The sequence below is a fragment of the Nesoenas mayeri genome (genome assembly GCF_963082525.1).
Source record: "Nesoenas mayeri genome assembly, chromosome: 1".
NCBI classification, from domain to species: domain Eukaryota; kingdom Metazoa; phylum Chordata; class Aves; order Columbiformes; family Columbidae; genus Nesoenas; species Nesoenas mayeri.
Window position 1 is genome coordinate 205,244,293 of NC_137541.1, and position 25,987 is coordinate 205,270,279.

At 44.6% G+C, this 25,987-nt stretch overlaps 1 protein-coding gene across 1 annotated transcript in view; it reads left to right on the top strand.

The window, feature by feature from the left end:
- Positions 1-25,987, top strand: part of ME3 (malic enzyme 3) — a gene marked incomplete at both ends in the record, with an annotated part of 135,887 nt that overhangs the window by 93,997 nt on the left and 15,903 nt on the right. The window contains 3 exons of the mRNA XM_080361837.1: positions 5,208-5,369; positions 8,354-8,457; positions 23,697-23,806. Coding sequence (XP_080217963.1) covers positions 5,208-5,369; positions 8,354-8,457; positions 23,697-23,806 — 376 coding nt within the window. The remainder of the gene's footprint in view (positions 1-5,207; positions 5,370-8,353; positions 8,458-23,696; positions 23,807-25,987) is intronic.

Below are 25,987 nucleotides of genomic sequence, written 5' to 3' on the forward strand. Positions count from 1 at the left end.
CTTATATCTAATCTAAATCTCCCGTCTTTCAGTTTGAAGCCATTACCCCTTGTTCTGTCAGTACATGCCCTTGTAAAAAGTCCCTCTCCAGCTTTCTTGTAGGTCCCTGCAAGGAAGAAAGGTGCTACAACGTCTATTTGTACAGAACCGCGGTCTTAGCAAAGAAGTAATATCTATGTGTTGAAGAATTCCATGGCTAACTCTCAACTTGTTAGATGTACCAAAGCTCTTTAAGAGATCTCTGTAACCGACTTGCATGTAGGACTCCTTCCCAAATTGAGTGAGTCATGCAGCATCCAGAACACTGCAAATAATGTTTGATATCCAGCAGCTGAAAATATTACTGTCACCCCACCCAAAAAAGTGATCTTGTGAAGTGTTTTTCCCTAGAGCTCGGGGCTGTGCAAGTCCCTGGCATGAAATGAAGTCAACAATTAAGACAGGTCTTGCCAGTCACCTGCTTCCATCATTCTGAAAGTACATGTGCCTGGGAATTTCCCTGGCTATTGACAGAGCTCCGGTCCCCTATCAGTCGCCTGTTTCTTTCAGGAACAAAGGTTTGGCAGCTGGGAGAATCTTGCAAGCGTTTTTCATTTCTAAAGGAAAAAAATATAAAAGGTCATTTAACATTTTTCCAGAAAAAAGTAAGCATATTCCTCTAACCGTGTCTTTGGAACCATGGAGAACAGATGCAGACTACATACTTTGTCCTTGCTCTGTCCAAAGATCTCAGTATTTCCATTTGTTTCTGACTCAGGACTATGAGCAGAATTCATTACGGCTAAGAGAGATGTTTTTGCAGATGGAGAAACTGGCACAGGAAGATTAGAGACTGTTGTTGAAACAATACCCTCTGGCACCCAAAACAGACCATAGGAAGCGCAGTGGCCCATGGAAGAGATTCAGACTCTCTGCTTTCCAGGTTTGCCAGACTACAAAGGCAGCTCATTTCATCAGTATCGCTGTTTCGGACCGCAGGGTTCCCCGTGTATTAGTACACAGACTTTTCCGTGCCTGAACTGGTAGGCACTGGAACACCTGAGATTTTGAGATGAGTCGGGAGGTTCCTGGGCTGCACCTTAGTCCCCAGAGGGACCCAGTGGTTTGAAAAGGCTGAACAGCAATACCAGTAAGTTCTGTTACAGATGGGGAAGAAATACTTGGACAGGCTGTCCCACCTTTTGCTTTGTGGCTCCTCAGAGTTTCATGGAAATGGGAAATCTGGGTTGTAGGCCTGGGTCACCTGCCTGGAAGGGCTGGAACGGTGCTCTTAGCTTCACAAAGCCTCAGCCAAGCTCTGATGTGTCCCATTTCCACCCCTGCTGTTGAAGCCGGGCTGCTCTGGAAGAATCAGAGTGCCAGAAGCAGAATAAGCAAAACCCACCATTTCTGAGCATCCTCATGTGGGAGGGTGGCTTTTTGTGTCTCTTACAGGGTGGCTAATGAATCCTGCCATGAAGAAACATTGGATAAAAGGCTTATAGCCCTCACCAGTGCCTCCCCTTGCTAATTTTCTCTCTGGTTCCTTCATCTGCATGGTGGCCCAACTAGAGCAGGGGGAATGCAGAGAGTCATACAGGACGGTGTTGTGGATAGGTGTCATCCTGGCAGTTGTGAGTTCAAACCACCTCAAAGTGAGGATAATCTAGAAATCTTATCTCCTATTCCAAGACAAGTGTGCTGCCATGCTTAGCTACTGCACTGGCCTTCTGTCTGTCCTTCCTTCCCTCCCTCCCTCCCTCCATCTGTCCCTCCCTTCCATAGGATGCTCATCCTAGAAGTGGGATTCCCTGTGGGAATCACTCCTGTACAAGGCCATTCAATGTCACGGGGAACTTGAGGCAGAATCCTGCAAAGACTGACCTTGTGCAATCAGTACTGAGAAGCAGGACTGCCAGCAGTGGCTCTGGCCTCTCTGCATTGCCCCAGCAGCTTGGAGATCAGTGTAGTGCTCTGGGTTGCTCTGCTGGGCCAGGTGCCTCCTGCTTAGTCACTGGGTTTGTTCAGCCTGGAGGAGACTGAGGGAAGAGCTCATGGCGGCTACAGCTTCCTCACAAGGGGAGCAGGAGGGGCAGGGCTGAGCTCTTCTCTCTGGTGACCAGTGACAGAACCCGAGGGAATGGCAGGAAGATGTGCCAGGGGAGGTTCAGGTTGGACATGAGGAAAAGGTTCTTCACCCAGAGGGTGCTGGACGCTGAACAGGCTCCCCAGGGAGGTGTCACGGCCCCAAGCCTGATGGTGTTCAAGAAGAGACTGGACAACGTCCTCAGACACACGGTGTGAACTGTGGGGTTGTCCTGTGCAGGGACAGGAGTTGGACTCGATGATCCTTCCAATCATGGATCCTTCATGGGTCCCTTCCAGCTCAGGACATTCTATGGTTTTATGGTTAGGCACTGGAAAACTGGGCTACCCACGTACAGCCCGTGGTCCAGAGTCATCTCAGTGAACATCAGCTGCCTGGAGCCTCAGTGCTTCATCTCAGCTTTGAGTTCTTGTGCAGTGATCAATGAAGAGGGAAAGGAGCATCTTCGAAGAGAAATAGCCCTTTGATCCCTTCCCAAAAGAGCTGCTGGAGGGAGGAGATGCACTCTGGAGGTTTCTGCCTTTTCCCCATCAGCTATCGAAGGAGCTTAGAAACCAGTTAGATGATTTACTTAAACTGTACTCCTAACTTCCAGCCAAAGGCTTGACTAGAGTCCCAAAGGCTTGACTAGAGTCATTAAGAAAATGTGTGACACAGCTGGAAGTAGAAAGCAGGTTCCTAATTGTTAAACCAGTGATCCAGTTAGAAGGGTCTGTCCTGCTCAGCCAGATGTTGATGTCCTGTTTGTTGAGTTCTGATCACATGAACAGGAGCAGTTAAAAATATTACTTTAATAGGATTGTATATCAGGTCCTCATGGAAGATTTGTGCTTTTTTAAGTTGTTGCTTTTACATCCAAAGAGCCACAAACAAATGTGAATCCAGTTTCCCCTCTCTGATACAATTCATGTCTCCCATGCTGTATTTTCTGCTCTCCTGTATTTTTCAGTAGTACCTTGAGGAGCTTCGGTACCTACAGAGTGCAGCACATCTAAGACTCAAGAAATTAAATATTTGCTGCATAGTTAGGATTTTGACTCTTTTTCACATACTTTACACCAGTTTCAGGATAAATCTATAGCAGTGGATGTGCTCAGTGCTTTCCCCATTCCCATTACTGCATCCCCTGGGTGTGGTGAAGAAGTGAGTGAACGCCCAGAAACAGATGGAGCCCACCCAAAAAGAGACTTTCCCATCAGTAACGCTTCACATTGACTCAGAAGCAAAAAAATATATGGGAAAATGTTTGAAAATGGAGGTGGATAAGTGTATCACTGCCACAATTGGGAACGCCTTGTGTCAGGGCTTGTTCAACCTCTAGCCTACTACTAGTGGGACTACTAGTGTGTAGTCCTTTTAGTTTTAATAGGTTTTTCATTGAAGATTCACTTTTAGGAATTCTGACTCCTAATGCCAGGAAACCAACAACAGCACAAAACCAAATATTCTACATAGAGCAGGAGCATTTCAAAATAACCCCTATTACATATAGGTTGTCACTATTACTATATACATTATGATTCTGAAATGTATCATGCCTGAAACTACCACAGTTTGGGGTTTTTTCTGCTAGAGGGTAAAATAGATGTAAATGGCAGAATAGATGTGTGTGTTCTCTGTATCTGTAGTTTCTCCTCAGGCTGATTCCTGAACAATGTAATGTAATTCTGTTCTGTCATTACAAACAGTGGTTTAGGTTGAAGGAGAAAATAGCCCTGGGATGTGCGTATAGTTTATATTGAATAAGAAAGGACGTTGAAACAGATGAGTACATGTCTTCCTGAAATAGGAAAGTGCAGCAAGAGTTTATTCCATTCCTAAACAACTAAATGCTTCTCCACCACAGCAATAAACGGGTGCATCTTTATTATATGCCTCCCCTAAGGAAGTACACCTATTGAGATAACTTCTAATCCCTCATTCTTGTATATCTCACTGAAGCACACGCATGTGTATGTCCTTAGTTTAGCCTTAACTTTGCAGATCAGCAAATAAAGAACTTCTCTGCAATCTTCTCCTTTGAGATCCAAGCTAGACTGAACACAAGTCCCCCGCAGTCTGATCAGCCATTTGATGTGAGCGCCCAGCTCTCTGAAGTGCTGGGACAGTGCTGAAAGTTGAAGTTCATTCTTGTATTTAGATCTTTTCTCCCACAGTGGGGTTGGACTCCAGTGGTTTCAGAACTGCCCCAAAGAGTTCCTGACGTTGGGGACAAAATGGACAAAGAGAGTAATTAACCTAAAAATTGTGAGGCTTAGTCAGATCTGCTTGGTCATTTGCCTCCTGAGGTCTTGATGTACAGCGTGGGTTGAACAGCTCAACTTCAGGCTTCTACTTTGGACAACATTATGCAATAGGGATTTTGGTGAGGCAGAACATTAAAGTATTGCTGAAATGCCAAAGGCCAATTGTACGAAGAGTTTAATGGCAATTGTTTAACTCCCAACTCTGGGGGGAAGAAAGGTCTAATATGAAATACAAGGAGCGGGAGCCCCTCCACAGTGTGTGCTGCTGCCGTGCTGATGGCTTCTGGCCTTGCAGCCAGGGGTAACAGAGGGAGAGGGACCCAGTTATAATGAGTTTTGTTTTGATTATCTGATGTTGGCTACTCCACAGCTACTCTACAACAGTGTGAAGACATGAGTTTGTTATACTTGGAATCACAGAATCACAGAATCATTTAGGTTGGAAAAGACCCTTAAGATCATTGAGTCCAACGGTACCACCACAGATGCAGTTCATAAACACAAGCACTTCTGTACAGAGCTCTTTTTCCTCAAAAGGAGAGGAAAAATCAAGGCCAGATCTCTTTTGTGCAGCTCTGGTTGTACAGCTGAGGACGCACAAAGAGCCGTGTTGGTTAGGTTCTGCTACAAGTGAATTGAGGTGTTGGCAAGCAGAGCTGCTCCTGTCACATGCTGCAAGCAACTACCTGTCAATCACATTATCTCTACCCCCAAAAATGATCAGCCCTTTGTCACTGGCAGCTAATTAACATGGTAGGTAGAAGGAGCAAATATCCATTGCATGATGCAGAATGGTGTCGATGGGAGACAGCAGAGCTGGTTTTGCTTCTAGAGCCTTGGCAACCCCACACGACAGTCTCTTTTGATCCTTCCAGGCTATCGTGGTGACAGATGGAGAGAGGATTCTCGGCTTAGGAGATCTAGGAAGCTACGGCATGGGTATCCCAGTGGGGAAGCTTGCTTTGTACACAGCTTGTGGTGGAGTTCAGCCACAACACTGTCTCCCCATCCTGCTGGACTTTGGCACAGACAATGAGGTAAGACAGCTTTTCATAAATCTGATGGAGGCGGGGAGAAAGAATTGAGATTAATGCTTATCTGAGGACAGTCCCCCTAAATGTAGAGGCAAAGCCAAGATGAGACAATGACTAGACCAGCACTGCAGGGAAATGTCCAGGTTTCATTCCTCTTTGATGCTCAAGAACTTTTGCTCTTATGGGGAACTTAAATAAACGCTAAGTAGCCTCATGGTCCCCTGGTGAGCAGACTCAGAGCGTTGCCAGTTGGAGCTGAAGGGTCAGCCCCACTTTTCAGCGTGGCAAGGTGGGTTGAAAGGCTTTGTACAGGAAGTCTCAGATTTATTCTTCCTCTGGTAGTTGTGAGAGATCAAGCAGATACTCGTGTCTGCGTAGAGGTGACTGTATTCCAGAAAACAGAGCATCCCTGGTGGGTGGTTTGGGAATGATTAATTTCAGTGTTTTGTCAGATCGCACACTTTACTGCACATGATAACCAGACAAGAGGACTCCATCTGTTTGCAGATTTTTGCCGTATGACTCTGGCTCGGAAAGGCCGAAGTGCAGCATTTCAGTAATGCCAGAATGGACATCTGTGAGGACGTCTTTTTAAAAATTAATATCCTATAGTTATTTGTGAGGGCCTGGATTTGTCCATTTTTATAAAATGTACTTGTGCCTCACTTGACCCCAAGTAAACCAAACACGTTTCTTGAGAGAAACAGCAAAACTGGGGTACAAAAGCTTTGAGTTTGTGTATGAAGACAGACGAGGGCCGGCATTTTCAGACATGCCTGTGCTCAAAAGCTGGGCTTTCTGCACGTCTTTCACTCCACCACAAGTGTCTCACACTGGACACTCAAAAAGAGTGAAAGAAAGCAAAATCGGTGGCCATAGATGACATTGAGGATGAGATTCCCAATTACCTCTTTGGTTCCTGGTCCTGGGATTGTTTTATCGCTTTAGCACAGAGGCCTGTCATGGACTGAAGGAATATGGAGTGTGCTCATCTCAGCCTGATCCATGGTCTTTCCTGCACAGTGGAAGCTCTGAGTTTGGACCCTCTGAGGCTAACGCAGGAATTAAGTCTCTGTCTCTCACTTCTTGGAGTTTCTGGTCAGGAGAGCATCGCACTTGGCTTTGGCTTCTTCATCTCTTCCTTCTCCCCCAAGCTGGTCTGCACACCACCGAGTGCTGGCATGCCCCAAACCCTCCAGCTGGAGCTTATCTCCAGAGGGACCTGGGTCTAAGTGCTTCCCCACTGAGCTTCTGACCATGCATGACCATCCATTTCTATCTCAGCATCCAGAGGGGACACTAAAATCCAAAGTGGCACCAATGACTTCTGTGCATCTCCAGGGGTCAGATAATATCAGAAAAAGGACTCCCTGAGTCAGACTTGGTCACTTCTGTTCTGCACAAGGTCAGGTCTAACTTTAGTGTCCAGGAACTTCTCTGTGGAGGCAATTTCCATAGCTGGGATTAAGACATAAAAGTTGCTATTTTCCAGCAATATAAACAATGTGTTTCCTCACAACATAAATAATCTGTATATTGATGTAATGGCTTTCTCATGTGCGTAAACCCAGCTTAACCCAACCCTAAGCACATCCTAGGAGGATCCCGCCCCACAAGTAACCTCATTTATCAGCAGAAATAAGACACCTCCTGTAGGCATTCAACCCCATTCATCTCTGCTTGTCAATAAATGGTGAGCTTAGGGTGACTGTTGCTAACACAGGCATCTCAGGTAGAATGGAGTAAATATAGCATATATTGCATATATATATATATGCTATATGTATATAAATATATTGTATTTTTAGCAAAAATTCCCAGCTTATCTTTCTGATAGTCCATTATACTTTACTCTTTCAGCAAACTGAGGTTTTTTCAGAGCTTGGCATTTCTCAGTTTGCCTGGGGGAGAATTTTAAACTCTAGGAACCAGCCCCAGAGCACATGGAGCTATAGGAGCAATCAGTGAAGTAAAGCAAATAGGTCTGCTCTCTGTTTTGTCGCCCTGAAGAGTTAATGTATCAAACTCAGAGGAAAATGTCTTTCATCTTTCCTTCTAAGGGAAAACAGCTGTGGCTGTAAAAACAGATCTGATTTTAGCATATCTGCCAATATTTAGGGCCCATATGGCTTCAGGACAATAGGTTTGTGATGGTTTGTCCTCTTCTTATGTGAATGATTCAGTTCCTGAAACGGGAAGAGTAGTGGAGTTGCTTTGCAGTGACTCATGGAGGTGTTGACCCACCTGTCTTCTGCCACTGTCCTGTAATTTTCCCCAAAACATGTGCTGTTTCCATGCTGACCAAGTCCTTTTTAGGTGGCTTAGGGGTCCTGACTTAACAACTGCTGGCCTGGTGGGAGGAATGGCCTGGGTTTTTTTATTCCCAACAGGAGCCAAAAAATAAACTAATCTGTTGTAGGAAAATACCTTGCATTGACATCTGCAGATAACTGGAGGTGAGTGCTTTGCAAGTGCAGTGCTGGGGAACATTTTGGCATCCCATCACTGGGGCTGGTTAACTCAGGGATGGTACCTAGAGGCCTGTATGACACATCATTTCGGGTTACCTCAGGCGATCTTCATTTCTCAGAGCACTGTTTATGGTCAACGGCTTTCCTGGTAACCTTCGGTACGAAATTAAGAACTGATTGAACGGTAAGCGCTCATCACACAAGGTCAGTTTTATTCACTAGGGGTGAGGCATCTCTGCAGGGAGCTGTGATGGAGCTGTTCTGGGGATGCAGAGCTCTATTTCCTACATCAGTCAACAAGCATTACATCCCTCTGACTTTATTTACATTAAAAGTTAGTCTATAGCTTCTTATGGAAACATTTTCTGCCCAGGAAGAGCTGCGTGAGCTGGCCTTCACTACATAGTAAGTAAAATTAATATGACCACAGCAGACAAGCTTTTTGGGTAGGCTGTGACATAAATCTCCGTCCACTGGTGGAAGAGAAGATGTCAACAGAATTGCTTTGTGTCCTAGGCTCTCCTGAGTGATCCACTCTATATTGGACTGAAACACAAGAGAGTTCGTGGGAAACAGTACGACGAACTGATTGATGAGTTTATGCAGGCAGTTACCGACAAGTAAGTGGGATTATATACATTGCTCCTCTGGGCTGCTTCCATTTAAGAACGAATGTTGCAACTCGTGAAACAAACATTAGTATAATTGATCATCCAAGCGAAGAAAGGTCATTTAAATGCAAGTCTGCTGGGTGGTCTACAAATGACTCTTTGTGCTTGAGCACTTTGTGTCAAAAATATTTGTCTTCAGAGAACTGAAATGGGACTGACTATTTATAACCATTTCCTGTCCATATAGGCCGGAGGTGTCAAGCGTATGCCCTGTGGGCTGTATCTGGCCTCCATCACGCATTTATGAGCCTCGCTCAGCACAGACAGAATCTAAACTTTGGTTTGTTTACATTTTGTGAAGGAAGTTTCCAGCTTTCAGCATTGTGAAGGAAATCGTCTAACTGGAAATGGCACGTTACTCCGCACAGTCTGTGTGAGTCTGCAGACGGCCTGTCTGTCGCTTTGTTAAGAACAGGAGCTTCCCTGCTGGCATTGAAGTCTGAGGAGTGAGAAGGCCAGGCTTATAAACACTGTTTTTTTCACTGTAGGGCAAACCGGGTGCGTGTTTCCATTCTTACTGAGTGGCTGGGTTGGTGGGTCTCTGATGTACCAGGGACTTTGATAGGGGATGAGCAGAACCACAAGCTCAGGGCTGTGTATGCACCTCTGGCACTGCACCGAGCTCCTCTCCCTGGTGAAAAGAAAACACATTAAAATATACATGACCATCTGGAGACGTTACCCTAAGAAGAAAAGTGAGAACAACTGTTAAGGAAAAAAAAGTAATATTTGGAAAGCCCCAAGCTCCTAAGGAGCTTTTTTTGCCTTTCCTGAAGCAGCAGATAAGTGTCAGAGAGCTGCAGTCTGTGCCTGATTAATAGGCTGCTGCCTGTCTGTATGTTGTAGGGTCTGCTGAAGGAGATGTGTTTGATCTTCCCTCTTTCTGTGTCTCCAGCCAGCTCTGTGTGTGTGTTCCTGCAGAAATGGGAGTGGGTGGTACACAGAATTGTAGGATCATGGAATAGTTCAGACTGGAAGGGACCTTCAAAGGTCATCTAGGCCAAACCCCATGTACAGTTCATCTTGTCTCCCTTGAGGCAGGAGGCATCATGTCCAGCGTCGAAGGACAACAGCTGCTCATCCACTGAGCCGCATATCTTTGCATGAGGTGTGACAGCCCAGCTGGCTGTGGGTGGAGGTTTGTAGGAAATAGGGGCTGAAACGCTGAGGACCATTCAGTCACAGCTGAAGAACGGAGTTTTGAGAGGGATGAGTGCGTCGTGGGGAATTTCAGCATTTGTTGATGTGGTGGCTCTGTGCAGCGTTGTGTTGCACCCCGTGCGTGTCCAACGCTGCTGTAGGACAGGAGTCTCTCCTTGGCTGTTCAGCAGCACGTTGTAGACATGTCCCATATGTCAGCCCCCCCAGCTGCAGTTGCCCACATACTGTGCAAAGATACTCACTGTCAGCCAGTGCAATAGCCCCTGTACCTCTGAATATGAACCCAATAACACTGTCCTGCCTATTGGATTAGAAATACCTAAGGATGACCACAGAGGAGAGAATTTTGTGTTTGCGATCTGATTTGTCCTTCTTCATATTTGATAAGAAAAGCTTGACTGAAATGTCAGATGATGGCAGTGTAGTTTTGCGTTAGAAACTTGGGGGTTATATAGGGGGAAAAATTATTGGAAACTAGAAAACTGGTAAATCACAACTAGGAAATCATAAGAGGCTCTACATTAGAACATATTTAAGAGTTGTCATGGTTGATTTATGGGGTTTTTGTTTATTTTGATTGTAGTCACTAATTAATGTGTCACAGAAACTGTCCCACTTCCTTCTGGCCAGGAGACCACAGGGGTATTGCAGTGCTGGTGTTGATGATAGAATGGAAACAATAGAATGAAAAAGCTGCTGATCGCCTCAGCCATCACAAATTTTGGCTCTGAGGTTGATGTTTGTGGTGTTAAATGCAAAGCCCATTGCACCCACTGCTCCTGCAATGTCACTGACAGGGCCAGAAAGACCATTTGCCTTTTCTGTTCTTGCTGCTGGAGAGGAAGGATTTGCTCTTATTTTCCTTATTGGCTGTTATTTTCTTGTGTTTAGTTTATATGAGCTAATCTCCGTATTGAAGGGAGAAGACACTCAGCCACAAAACGATTAACTCTTGTGAGGAGATGATCTCATGTCTAATGCTTTCATCCAAGTAGTGGGAATCAAGTTCCTGGGGCCCCTGTCCAGATTTTTCTATTGCTTGTAGCCGGGATGAATCACTTGAACACAGAAAGCCCCTAAAAAGTTATCTGCAAAATGAAGCTGGGAAATTCCACTTTGCACTTCTCCATTCACATCTGTAAAGTATGTGGAGATCCTTGAGTGAAAGGAGCTACCCCACATTATCATCCTGACCACCAGCATATTCTAAAGTGTTGTTGGAGTGTGATGCTCTGTGAGCTCTGGGTTGCTGAATAATCCTGCTATCAGCCTGGATTTGGCAAACTTACATGAAACAGATTCATTTGGCCTCAAATTTCCACTGGAATGACTGGATGCAACCCAGCAGGATCTCTCGCTTCCTTTAGGAAAGGAAGCAGAAGTTGTTCAGAAAGAACACGCTATACTTTATTGTAGCCTGCGCCCACGTGTGAGGAAACCTGTGAGTACAATGTGCTGTGATCTGTGCTCTGCTGAGGTTTCTTCTGCAAGTCTATAATGTCACAGGCAAATTTGGTTATTTGGGGAGGAACCTTTTGCGTTGCCACAAATCTGTTGCAGTCTGGGAGTTTCCTTTTCATCTGGATGTTCGTGCACAAATTCTGCCTGCTTCCTGGTCCTTCAGCTTCTCATGGAAACCATTCACCAGTCTCTCTGCAGGAGTACCTCCCACCCTGTCAAATCACTGCCGGCCCAAGGGACATTTCTCACTGAAGTGGAATGTGTCAGAACCCACAAGAAAGCCAGGGGAGCGAAGATTTACTCTTCTAATGAAATAATAATATCAAACAGATGTCAAATTTCTATAGCTGGACACCCCTACAGTTGGTAGAAAGGGCTCCTGGTCTCATAATAGCCACCTCGTGATGAACTGAGGAGTGTGTCAGAGGCTTCGGAGTTAGTACTTAGACTATTTTGAAATAAAGTGTGACTTCTGGGCAATTTTAGAAAGAAAAGCCCCACGTGAAACACCTGGATACATTTCTGCATTTTCCTGCTGCCTAAGCCTCCATTCATTGCTCTTTCACCAAAAACACGTGGAGTGACTGAGCTCTTTAACAAGAGCTCCAAACTGTGCATATTTCTCCTCTTGGGAGGCAACTACGTGCAAAATTTAGCCCGTAGAGCCTAGCCTAGGACTGAATGAAGCAGCCTGACAAATTGCTGTTTTCACACAATGAGTAATATGCTTTGTATGGGAAAATACACTGCTTCAGTTTTCCCTCTCCTCAGTTACCATGGCAAAGGGCAAGTCAGTCTTATTCTTGAACTGGTACATTTTTGTTGTCTGGAATAAATGATCACCTAAAATGTCCAAGGGTAATAATCAGTGTAACGCACAGAATTTCTGGAACTTGCCTATATGAGCAAATTAAGGTCAAAATCAAAATGCGATGGGAGATGAGCTGTGCTGGGGCATGTTCTCTGGATTCTGCAGAGCTCCAGCCCAGCATCTACAGTAACAATATTCTTTATTCTTCAGACCCTCTTTCAAAGCAAACTACCACTGGAAATTTCTTTCTTCCTTCTCTTTTCCTCCTAAACTGGTGTATAAACTGGAGGCCAGTTCCTTATCTGTCTTATTCCATTCAATCCTCCTTAGTTTCATCATGGCTCAGTGGCTCCAAGGGGTCAGAGGTGTTGAGGGTGGTCTGTCCCCAATTTCCAGTCTCCGTTCCTGTTGCTGGGCTCAGTCCCTTGCTGGCAGATGCTGAGCACACGGCCTAATACTGTGAGAGGCACCTCCATACGACAGCAAATCATGTCACAGGAACATCATTAAACTGTCATAACTTCATTGACCTGTCCTTTCCCATCAGGGCTTATTAAAAGGGTGACCAGGGGACTAGAAACTTCCTACCAGCCTGTGCCAGCAGAGCATGGAAGACATCAGGAGGTCAAGCATTTTGTTTCTCAAAATGGGAGAAGAAGGAAAGTAGCTCTGCTAAGTTTCTTGTTCCTTGTGCTTGTTTAATACCTGATTTCTCTTTGCCTAATCCCTTCCTGGTACTTTCACCCACAAACACACCAAGTCAGGAACCATGTTCTCTCCAACAAGCGGAGTCTGCTCCACAGCATGCTGCCTCTGTTTCAGCAGTTCTCCAGGGTCGTGGATCACAAATTTACCAGCACTTTTGGAAACAAAATCACCAATACAGGTGTCCATCTGTTATATTTATTCAGATACTCTAGTTAACTTGGCTAATTGATCCTGAATGACTACACTGAAGTCTCTAGGCACCACTGACCTCATGTAATACTGCTAAGACCTGAAGTCCCTCAGCATCTGTGTGTCTGCTGGGAGATGTGCATACCATCACCAGTGCTCTGTCAGGGCTGATGGGATAGACTAATTCCAGCCCTCTGGGAATACAGGGTGGATATTTTCCTTCCCCATCTGTCCCTGTTGCCATGTCCAGAGGGACTCTGACACCATTCAAAAAAGAGAAATGATGGTGATGGGAAATATCCTGTCTAGATGTGGGATGAGCTTGTCAGCCAGCTCCTACAATCTGCTTTTAGCCACTGGATATTCAAAGTCAAGGTACAATATTTAGATTTTATTAGCTCCATTTTCTGCTACTGAGGAGTGATTGAGTTCCAGATGTGCTGCTACAGAATCTCTGTTACAATAGACTTTTATTACCTTGCCTTCAAATCCTTTAGGATAACGCAATAACAGATGTCAAAAAGCCCTCTGCCCTGGGCCTTCTGTCTGTGCTTCCCACCTAAGCCAGGTTTACCACAGCTGGTTTAGAAAGGTGTAGATGGAGAAGATCTGTTTGGTGGCAGGCAGGTGGCAAGGCTCCATTCGTTGTCTGTCAGAGGGCAGCTCAAGGCTGCACTGAGGGTCAGCACTGGCATGGTTGCATCTCCTGCTCATGCCCTGCTCCCAAGAAGCCTGGTGCCTCCAGACGCAGATGTTCCTCAGGCCCAATGCAAAGAGGATGGTGTCATTTTTGCATGAAAACAGTGGAATGGCCATAGCAGCCGTTAGTGCTGGAATTAGTGCTTGGGAGTTATAGAATCAGAGAATCGCTTTGGTTGGAAGAGACTCTCAAGATCATCGAGTCCAACTGTTAACATAACACTGGCACTAAACCATGTCCCTAAGAACCTAATCTAAATGCCTTTTAAACCTCTTCAGGGATGGTGACTCCACCACTGCCCTGGGCAGCCTGTTCCAATGCCTGACAACCCTTTTCACAAAGTAATTTTCCTAATATCCAATCCAAATCTTCCCTGGTGCAACTTGAGGCCTTTTCCTCTTGTCCTATCACTTGTTACTTGGGAGAAGAGACCAGCACCCTCCACGCTACAACCTCCTTTCGGGTAGTTGTAGACAGTGATAAGGTCTCCCCTCAGCCTCCTGTTCTCCAGGCTGAACAGCCCCAGGTCCCTCAGCCGCTCCCATCACACTTGTGCTCCAGACCCATGGGACATGCTGCATGAAAGAGCTGGTTGTTAGAGGGGGACTGGGGGCAGTTTTGCTGCTATATGGACTACAATGAAGGTTGACTATGATTTTTCAAGATCTTTTTCCCCACAAGCTTTGAGATTGATCTTGGCTTGATCTTGCCCCATATCCTGTCTCCAGCAGTAACTCATAGCAGATGCCCTGGCATTTGACTAGGAACAAGCAGCAAACAATCCTTGGCACACCCCCACCTTCCAGTAATCCCGGATTCAGGGATTTCCTCCTGTCTTTGTGCTGGAGGGTCACTTTCATTTAGCCGTCACTGAACCCACAGCAGGCTTCATGCCCCAGAGCCTGGTGGCCATGGTTCTGTTGGCAGAAACCTGGTGGGATTCCTTCCCAATGTCAGAAACAGTCTGCAGCCTAAGAAGATGATGACACCAAGCTGGGAGGAGTGGCTGACACGCCAGAAGGCTGTGCTGCCATCAGAGACCTGGACAGGCTGGAGAGTTGGACGGGGAATAACCTAATGAAATTTAACAAGGGAAAGTGTAGAGTCCTGCATCTCGGCAGGAACAAACCCAGGTTCCAGTATAGATTGGGAAATTACATATTAGAGAGCAGTGCAGGGGAAAGGACCTGGGGGTCCTGGTGGACAGCAGGATGACCATGAGCCAGCACTGGGCCCTTGTGGCCAGGAAGGCCAATGGCATCCTGGGGTGTATTAGAAGGAGGGTGGTTAGTAGGTCAGAGAGGTTCTCCTTCCCCTCTACTCTGCCCTGGTGAGACCACATCTGGAATATTGTGTCCAGTTCTGGGCCCCTCAGTTCTAGAAGGACAGGGAACTGCTGGAGAGGGTCCAGCGTAGGGCAACCAAGATGATGAAGGGAGTGGAGCATTTGCTTTATGAAGAAAGGCTGAGGGAGCTGGGTCTCTTTAGTTTGGAGAAGAGGAGACTGAGGGGTGACCTTATTAATGTTTATAAATATATAAAGGGTGAGTGCCACGAGGATGGAGCCAGGCTCTTCTCGGTGGCAAACAATGATAGGACAAGGGGTAATGGGATCAAGCTGGAATACAAGAGGTTCCACTTAAATTTGAGAAAAAACTTCTTCTCAGTGAGGGTGACAGACACTGGAACAGGCTGCCCAGGGGGGTTGTGGAGTCTCCTTCTCTGGAGACATTCAAAACCCACCTGGACATGTTCCTGTGCGACCTCACCTAGGCGTTCCTGCTCCAGCAGGGGGATTGGACTGGATGAGCTTTTGAGGTCCCTTCCAATCCCAAACATACTGTGATACTGTGATACTGTGAAGATGGTGAAGCAGGCAGCAACTCCTGTTGGGTTCATGATGCAACTCCCTAGTGTGGGATTTCTAAACCCTGGACGTGGTGCTCTAAATTTTGAATTTGCTGTGATATAAAAGATTAACAGATCCCACCTGTTGGCTCAAAACCAAACGTTCTAGCACGAAAACAATTGTATTTTTGTCTCATTCATGATGACCATCATAGCTACTACAACAGTCATGATTTCTATTGTGGATTCTTAGGTCCAGCTTTCACTATGCAATGATCATCTGGCAATTAATGAACATTACTGATGCTACTTCCATTTAAAAACATAGTAACAGATATGATCATGCTTTCTGACTTATCTCTTCATCTCTCCCTTCAACACTAGTAGAACTATTTAATGACTGATATACAAGTTGCTATTAAATCACATCACAGTACTGAGTGAGGCTTTGAAGGGTTTTTTCAGTGTTTTCAGAACCAGAAGGTCAACTTTTATTTTAATTTACCAAACTTCTAGTTTTCATTGTCAGGTTTTTTTTAAGGGAAAACTTGCCTTCCTCTTAGCCACGTGGAGGTATTAAAAATTAAAGGAATTAAAGGCTTTTTCTGATGTTAAGTGTAACATCTGTTTGCAGCCTGTAAGCGAATAAGTGTTGCAGGCTCTCCCTGCAGACACCAGTGCACTTGCCTGGCCCCGAGTAGTAAGCCCATCTCACTGTTGTCTCTTTACCTGTCTGGCTTTCCTCTTCCTGGCCAGAAACTCATACAAATATGCAAACCGTGCAATCCTGATGTGAAATTTCCCAGACGTGAACAACAGTGAAAAAGCCTCAGCTTTCTGGGACATATTAATACTTTATGCTTTTGTGTACCTGCCTATTGCAAAGATCCCAGCAGCCACACCAGAGCGGCCATTCAGGGCTGTCAGTGGGCTCAGGGGAGGGAAAGAACTGGGTCATCAAGAGCAAGAACAAGCCTGGGCCTCACGTCCTTTTTGCGTGGGATGAACAAAGGTGTTTTCTCCCTCTGAGCCTCTTAGCTTGGCACCAGTGTTTGCTTATTTAAGATTGCTGGTTCTGTCTCTGTTTCTAATGTAGATGAAAGCGTATCTTGTTCTGTGCCTCGAGTCAGCCTTGGTGCCAGGTGGGACAGTCTAGTTTTCTTCCATTCTTGTTTGTGAAAACTCAGTTTGCAAAGACCTTACGGGAACAACATGTCTTTTCTCCACCTGAATGTCCCAGCTGGCTCTGGACCCCATTTCTGCCCACCTGCAGCACACTCGGACCCCATAACAGAGGCACAGGCTGCTTCCCCTTCATACTCAAGGAAAATGCAGATTCTTAAAGTTGCCCAGAGAGGTGGTGGATGAACCATCCCTGGAGACATCCCAGGCCAGGCTGGACGGGGCTCTGAGCAACCTGATCTGGGTGAAGATGTCCCTGCTCATGGCAGGGGTGGCACTGGATGAGCTTTGAAGGTCCCTTACAATCCTTTACTGAAATGCCATTTTTCTTGGAAATCAGAACATTGGTTGCTAGTGTATCAAGCAGCACTAAGAAAGTCTCAAGGACAAGGGCAAGGACAATTTGGCTCTTCTCTGCCTGGTTTAATCTAAGACTATAAACTGGAGTTGCAGCACATCAAAGCTGGCTCCTTACACCATGAATGACTGAAGGCAGTGCTATAAAATGGATTGAAACCTCCTGCCCATGATTCTTTCCATAAAGGAACTGGACCTTCTTGCATTTTTTTTTTCATACATGTAGGAATGTTTTATACTCCTTGCTCAGGGTGAACAAGAACATCCTTTGGATACTGGTCAGCAAAGGCACTGCACAGGTCCTCAGGCCACTCTTGAAGTTCTGACTTGTGCAGTTTTGTTCAGACGCTTCTCAAATGTTAAATGCTGCCTCATGAATTTTTTCCTCTGTGACCTTGTGGCTGATGATGAGGCTGGATGAACTCGAGGAGGTGTATACAGGTGGGCATGGAAAAAACAAGCTGTGTAATGAGATTGTTCAGGCAATTGAGAAGTCTCTTGGATGAAGAAGCTAAAAGCAATGTCATCAGGATAACGTCCGCCTCCCTCTTCTGGGATTCACGCTCTTTTGTTCCACACCTGGTGCTCATCCAGGAGAGATGTGCATCCTCCTCTGCAGGGGATGCGGACTTCACTACCAGCATCTTTCCTGTTAACATAGCCCAGAGATGCAGTGCAGTTGTAGGTTGATAGTAACAGCAGCAAAACGACAGCACAGTGATAAACAAAGTGTCAATCCTACACTTGTTTTCCAGGAAATAGAATAATTTCTTAATAAAGATTAGTGGGTGGCAATTTTATACAACAGACTTGTGCTATTGTATGTGTTTAGCTCCTGGAGTCATCTTTCTGTGATTCATTAGGGTGACAGTCTTATACCATTATTTTGATCAATAGTGTATTATTTCTTTAAAAATCCTGCTGTTTCTGCAAAAATTGCTAGGCAGGCGTTGGAGATAGGATTAAAATGAGTGTGTGGAACCATTCTGTAACACTTTTCTCAGTGAGGCTCTTTTTACAGGAAGATTTTTGCAAGATATGGGAGAAGAAGCCAGACTTTGGGTCATAATTATGGCACAAAACCCCCAAATATGCAAACTAATGAGGCAGCAATATATTCTTTACCATGAAAGACAAGTGATTTTTTTTTTTAATGAGGAAGACCTGACAAAGTACAACTTTTTATTTCCAGCTCTGTGAGATGGGTGGATTGATTCCAGAGGTGGTAGAGAACAGGGTCCCCAGATGGTGGCCTGGCAGCCAACAGCAAACCAGGAGAAGCAGTGGTGGTATTAAATAATGACTCTTGTGGTGTCACCAATTATGAGACAGAAGTGAAAACTGGTTTTAGGGATATATCAGATTCGGTGTTTTGTCTGAAAATAAACAAACAAACAATCAATCAAAGCCTTCATCAAAGGATATCGACATTTACACCTGACATTAACCCAGAATACAAGCCAGTACAGCAGAGTTTGGGTTGTAACTCCAAAACGTCTCATTTTTGTTCAAAAGTGTCGTGGTTGAGGGGGCATTGGTGTTAAGGCGTCGATCTGGATAATACTTAATAACCATAAAAGACTTTGTTGTTATAGTCTCTCTCCATTTCTCTCCAGAGAATGTCTGAATTCTTTCAAAACCGCCTCTGTCAGGGAGGTTCAGAAATATAGTGTCCAAGCATCCTTTTCCACAGCCTGCAAATGTAAGAATTACTTATGCTAAGGGGAAAGCTCTGAGTCCATGAGGAGACATAGGACTGCAGAAATCCGAAGAAATGCGCAATGTGCCCAAGAAGAGTGGGAGTAGCTTTGAATCTGAAATCAGAAGGTCAAAACCCAAAACTTTCCTTCTTTGAAAGAGGAGGGAGGAACTAGAGAATGGAAGAAACCAAACTGGAGATTGGCACTTGCCCTGTTTCAGTGTACCTTGTCAGTCTGAAATCCTGACAGTCTACATTTGAGCTTTCCTTTTAGATAAAGACAATTAGATCCTGGGTGTTTAACTACTGATGTCCCAGATGCCAAGACGATGATAGAATGCTCTGGAGAACGTGAGTCACTGACAGTCAGGATGAAATTACCGAAGGGAGCCAACCTGATATGGCCACGTCTTTCCTGGGCTGGAAAACATTCAGTCCTGGTGTGACCTGCTGATCTTGGCTTCAAACGCTCCCTCAGGCTCTTAGCTGAAGGATGGGAGGTGAGTCATGGTGGAAGCACGGAAGGATCTCTGAGAATAGGCAACAAGCCAAGCAGGCTGACCTTGGGAGCCTCTTCCTACCATGGCAGTTTGCAAGGTCTCTCTACAGGGCCACCCTCAGTTCTAGCCACAAATTGAAGGATATTTAAATGTGACAGAGGGGATCTTCTGAAGTCCTTGTTCAAATTCTCACTTCACAATCACTTTTTCTAAAAAGAGGCATCCTGTACCTACAGACAGCAAGTGTAGTGTAAGTGCTTTGGTGTCTACTGACTTGGACTGCGTTCATATCGGATCTCACAAGTTAAACAGCAAACTTTCTTAGCTGGTAAGACAAGAGCATACCTCACTAAAAATAATTCCTTCAACAAGAAATCATTGATTTTGGTTTCTTAATGGAAACTACAATGTTTTGGATGAAACACAATAACTGTAACAACGATTTTTCTCAAAATCCAGTTTTCATTTTAAAAATGTTAACAATGAGTAGACCAATGTATTTCAGTCCATCCTGAAGTATTTCCATGTACCCTGATAGGGGACCACTTGGATACCCTACACAAGGGATGGAGCAGGGCAATTTCTATAGAGAAGATCAACAAAGAAACTGCAGCCTCTGGGGGCAGCAGAGCATTGCAGCTGAAATGGTGATAAGCCACTCACCTAGGACATGTGACAAATATTTAAGGTCTTTCTAACCCGTGGTGATAATTAAATAGCGTTAGATTATCTCTCCTAATTTAGGTGTCTAAAGTTACACATCTGAATTTAAGTTGATGATCTTAGATTCTCTTCATGGAGACTGGAGAAAGAGGCATCTCCAGAGATGTTTTCTACTTCCATTTTCCACCTGAACTACTTCAAAGTTGCTATTGCACGTGCCTCTTTCTCTCTGTTGTTTGAGAGGGCAGCCAGAGTTGTCTAGCTGTACCGTACACAGACAAACTTTACTAGATATGTAAAGGTAGTGGAAGAAATCCCATTCTGCGTCCTGTTTTGTTGGCTGAATTCCAGTACAGGTAGCAGCTCCCTGGCCACCCTTTCCCTTTGCAGTAACAAGTGTTCTCCACCTTCTCTCCTGAGCTGGATTTTTTTTTAGCATTGTTGCATATTAAAGCACTTCTGTGCTCTAGTCCCGAGTTGGCTACATTTCACTTTTGGATGCTACCCAAATACTCTTCATAGAGCACTCTGAATTCCTTTGGGATGAACCAGGTCACACAAATCTGAGTCACTGTGCTGTGGAGAAAGGACAGTAGAACTGACTCATCATGTTGATACTCACAAGGATGTTACTGCAAATGGCCCCAGCAGCTGTTTTGTTCATAACTCTTTGCCAAGTTTATGCTTGGGCTGCTCAGATCATCCTAAGCTGGGGTGTTGCAGCCGCCAAAGTATCGTTAGGAAAGAGCAGTAAGCATGGATTTCTAAGATGGCTCAGTAAGTCATCTGCCTAATTTGTGACTGATTTAACAGAATCATGGAATGGTTTGGGTTAGAAGGGACCTTCAAAGCTCCTCCAGTGCCACCCCTGCCATGAGCAGGGACATCTTCACCCAGATCAGGTTGCTCAGAGCCCCGTCCAGCCTGGCCTGGGATGTCTCCAGGGGTGGTTCATCCACCACCTCTCTGGCCAACCTGGGACAGGGTTTCACCACTCTCAGTGTAAAAAATTTCTTCCTCATGTCTGGCCTGCATCTCCTCTCTTTTAGTTCAAAACCATCACCCCTTGTCCTATTGCAACAGACCCTACTATAAAGTCTGTCCCAAGTGTCCCCATAATTTCAGAGACTTTGAGCAGCACAAGTTTTTTAAAGTCCTCTCAAAACCCCAGCAAGGTGAGTAGTCCTTGAGGACTAGGATCGTCATCCCTAGATTCCCATGTTTAACTGTGAGTGTGAAATATTTGGTTCTTTCATCTGAAGCATCCAGTGTTAGGGTCTTATCATGACCAATTTGTGGTCTTTAATAATGAAGATTTTAGTTCTCACATTATGCAAAGGCTCACATAGGCTCGAAAAATGCGGTTTGTACTTTAAAAACCTCAGTGGACATATTGCAGAGAAAACGAAAACAATCTTAAAAAAACTCAGTGAAAAGAGTTTGCATTCCAGCACTGTCCTGTCATACTGAGGGGCAGGAAAATGAAGTGTTTATGGGCCACCCTACTGTCCTTGTGCTCTGCCTTACAAAAAATGATCAAAGACAAAACCAAATAGAAGTGACTGTGCACTGACTTATGCTGCAGATCAGGAATATGAAGTGAGAAAAGAGTTCTGTGCTTAAAAGAGAAAAAAAAAAAACAAAACAACTTCAGGTTAAAACTCTTGGCAATTTGAACATTTAGTCAGGGAAACTCACCCACCCGCCCCACTGCTCTTTGGAGAGCTGGTCACACATACATTAATGCTGCCTGAGATCATTGATTTTGTTAAGCAAGTCAGTAATGTTATTTCCTCAGTGATACAAATAAATAATAAGACTGGTGTTAGATAAATAGTTTCTATAGCAACGGAAGTTGCTTAAAGATTTGCTAATTCTTTGCTGTGAGATGTTAGCAGATGTTCTGGACGGTGTGTCATCTTCCTCTTAACTATGTTTTCCTTACACATTCAAATGATGGGCAAGAGGTTCAACTATTAGAAAACTGATTTTTCACAATAACTTTTTATATTGTTTATTTGCACAATTTCCTTGGATATCCACAATGTTCATTTTGACTGCCAAGACTTTACATAGAGAAAGAGACTAGGGAATCTTCATCTACTGCTTTGCAGAGAATTGCTCAGCATTTCAGAAGAAACTGTGATACTGGGTGTCTCCATGAGAGCTGCCAGAATCTGCAATGGGGAGGCTTAAAGTGCATAAACAGTCTGTCCCTCAAGTACGTGGCGTAACTTGTAGTTAGCAGCACACTGGGGGCAATTTAGGAGCATCTTATAAAAAAAATGTGAAGTTTCAATACACTGCAGTTGTAACATAGCCTGTCATACAGGGTGCAGGAAAGGATTTGTCCTGTTCAAAGTCACAAAACCAATGGCAGCAGGTGTCCTGTCCATTTAAGAACGTAAGTTGAATCAAGGCAAGTGTAGGGGGTCCTGCACCTGAGAAGGAATAATCCCAGGCACCAGTACAGGTCAGGGATGGACCTGCTGGAAAGCAGCTCTGCAGAGAAGGATTTGGAAATTCTGGTCAACAACAGGTTGACCATGAGTCAACAATGTGCCCTTGTGGCCAAGAAGGCCAACGGTACCTGGGGTGTATTAGGAAAAGTGTGACCAGCAGGTACAGGGAGGTTGTTCCTCCCCCTCTTCTCTGCCCTGGTGAGGCCACATCTGCAGTACTGGGTCCAGTTCTGGGCTCCCCAGTTTAAGAAGGACAAGGAATTACTGGAGGGAGCCCAGCGGAGGGCTGTGAAGATGATGAGGGTGCTGGAGCATTTTGCTTTTGAGGAGAGACTGAGAGAGCTGGGTCTGTTCAGCCTGGAGAAGAGAAACTGAGATGGGATCTCATCAATGTTTATAAATATCTCAAGGGTGGGGGTCAAGAGAATGGACCAGACTCCTTTCAGTGGTGCCCAACGATAGGATGAGGGGCAATGGGCACAGACTGAACCACAGGAGGTTCCATCTGAATATGAGGAGAAACTTCTTCACTTTGAGGTGCCAGAGCCCTGGAACAGGCTGCCCAGAGAGGTTGTGGAGTCTCCTTCTCTGGAGACATTCAAACCCACCTGGACACATTCCTGTGTGATCTGCTCTGGTGAAGCTGCTTTAGCAGGTGGGTTGGACTGGATGATCTCCAGAGGTCCCTTCCAACCCCAACTACTCTGTGACTCTGTGATTCAGGCTGAATATTCCCCAGTTTTTAGAAACTGCACACTTGCCCTTGTATTACTGGACAATTATGGGAAGTTTGTGATTATTTCACGTCTTTTGACTCTATGCATCACTAGCTCTCATTGCGTGCTTGTTACATGCACAGGAACTCACTGGGAGGAAACGTTTCCAAAGCACAAAAATGCGGCTGTGGAATCACACCATGAAGCATGCAGTCCGTGGGATCCTACAAGCGGGTTTTTTTCTCATCTCTTGGTCATCTACAGCTGAAGTGGGCACTTGATGCTGTCCCTTTGGCTGGTGTTCCCTTTGCAGTCAGAGCTGCTGTATTGCAACATGGCAGGTCCAATATCCACTGCAGAAGAGATTCTCCTCCACTTTGAGATGCTCCTCAGTAAACATGCCACTCAAAATTTGTCATATCAATGGTCCAAAAATGCATATATATTTTTTTATATAGGTATATATATATACCTATATATAAATATATATATATATACACAAGAAGCCTTTTGAATTACTAATACAATTTCTTAATGGTAATTCCACTCTTCTGAGTGCTGGATGTTGGGAAGGGTGTGATCCCATTTGCTGTTACTGTGATACATTTCTCTTATGATGCTTATATCTCTGCACTACAGTCTCTAGCTACATTGTCCTGGTAAAATATGTATTTATCGTCCTATGTTATAGAAATATTTTTATCCATTTTTACTTACCCTTTAACTTGCAGGTATGGCATTAATTGTCTGATCCAGTTCGAAGATTTTGCCAATGCTAACGCTTTTCGTCTCCTCAATAAATACCGCAACAGATACTGTACATTCAACGATGATATTCAGGGTAAGTACTGTTAGGAAAATGCAAATTTCATCTTCTCATGAGGGAAGGTGATTAAGATCACAAGACCGTTTATTATTCAGTACTCAGATGTGTGATAAATTTCAGAGTTTACATATAAGCATTTAAAATATAAACAAAAGCACTGCTGTCTGAGTTGAAAAGTGAGTCTCCATTGTTTTGGGGAATTTAGCTGTTCACTGCAGAAATGTTGTTGAAGAGAGAAAATAGATCATGTGCTCTAGATTATGAAGGTAGTTTAGAGTTCCATTAATTTTCTATAATTTAGTTAAAACAATGATGATGTTTTAACAGTTATGCAAGGCTTTCATTTTCCACAAGCCAGGTGGTCATTAGCTGATCCTGGCACTAGCCCTTTATTGTTGTCCTTATTACAGGCACAAATAAGAAGGCAAACCAACTTGTTTCCCCTCCTTGGATGCTAACTCCACGGTGATCTAAGAACAGATATATTCTCCCCTAGAGTGATTCAAATAACGCATTCAATGCCAAATGACAGCAGCAAAGCTGGGGTTATGTCCAGCACGTCACTCAGGTCCTGGGGGGCTCAGCAGAACTTCTCAAATGCGCAGAGGGGTGCAAGCTGCTTGTTGCTGGCATCCTGGTCCACTGCTGGCTTTGCTTTAACCACCTGACAGGGACAGGACCTTCCCAAGTGATTACAAATAACCAGTTCTTCTCCTGTGAGTCCCTTCATCTCTTCTTTTATCTAGTCCCGCTTGCAACATGCAGAAATTCCCAAGGTTTGTTGATTTAATTATTTGAAGTTGGTTGGGCTTATCCTCACTCATACTTGAAAGAGACAGAAAGAAATGCCAGTGTTATTTTTCACACAATGCTGGTTCTTTTGTGAGCAAACTTTCCAGCACTATTTATGCATCCGCAACCCATCTACCAATATTTGGAAGCATGTGTAACAGCTTGTTCATGTCCATCATGGCACAAGAAGGAGTAGGACTTGTGGGAATAGGTTAAATGTGATGGGACACATTGTCCTGCTCAAAGACATTTCCATGAAGAGAGTTTAGAAGCAGAGGAGCTTAAGGCATTTCAGAGAAGGTGAGATAGATACTCCTGTACAAGAAAACTCATGAGGTGTTCTTGTCACCCACAAGGTGTGGGGGTTGGTCTCTTCTCCCAAGTAACTAGTGATAGGACAAAAGGAAATGGCCTCAAGTTGCACCAGGGGAGGATTAGATTGGATATTAGGAAAAATTTCTTCATGGAAAGGGTTGTCAGGCATTGGAACAGGCTGCCCAGGGCAGTGGTGGAGTCACAATCCCTGGAGGAGTTTAAAAGTCATGTAGATGTGATTCTTAGGGACATGGTTTAGAGGTAGATTTGGCAGTATTAGGTAATAGTTGGACTTGATGATCTCAAAGGTCTTTTCCAACCTAAATGATTCTATGGTTCTATAATCTAAAAGCTTTCAGTGGAGAGAGCAGCACAAAACAAGAGAACACAGGAGATACATTTTTGAACTGAAGTCTCGAATGAAGGAACCAAGAACTCAAACTTTTCTAGAGATGGACAGATGAAGCCAGTGACGTGAAGTTTTATTTTGGATTAGTTGCTCTCTCTACAAGTGGAAGGAGACTCCTCATTCAAAAGGAAAAGAGGCCAGACGATGTGGCAGATCTGTGGGCCTGGATGTAGTTATTATGCTTTGGGGTAACTCAAGTGAACTGGAAAGGTTTCTTGGTGAATTGGAATAGTTTCTTTGACTGGCAGAGAAAAGAGAAAGAGGATATTAAAGCAGAACTGAAGATTCTGGGCGGGAAGCGGGAGATTGTATTTTGTGTAGTTTCTTTCTGGCCATAGGTCATAGCTGAATGCCTCAGACACCTCCTAGAAATTATTCCCTTGAAGGGGCAAACCGCATCCAGGAGGATGCTGTGAAACAGCGTTGCCATAAAATGGACCTGATTTGCTTCTCCCCAGTTAGATGTGTGTCACGGTGCATGGGAGACGTCAAGTCCCCTGAGAATTCTTTGGAGTCGCACCTGTGAAAACAGTAGGATTTTACCTCCTACTAGTAAAACTCCCTTATATTCTCAAATAAAGCATCAATCTGGCACTGGTTCCACAGAAGTAGATAAGGAAGGAAACCCTGCTGCTCTTTTGCATGGACAAGTGATGGTTCAAGGGAAGCAAGCCACTGTT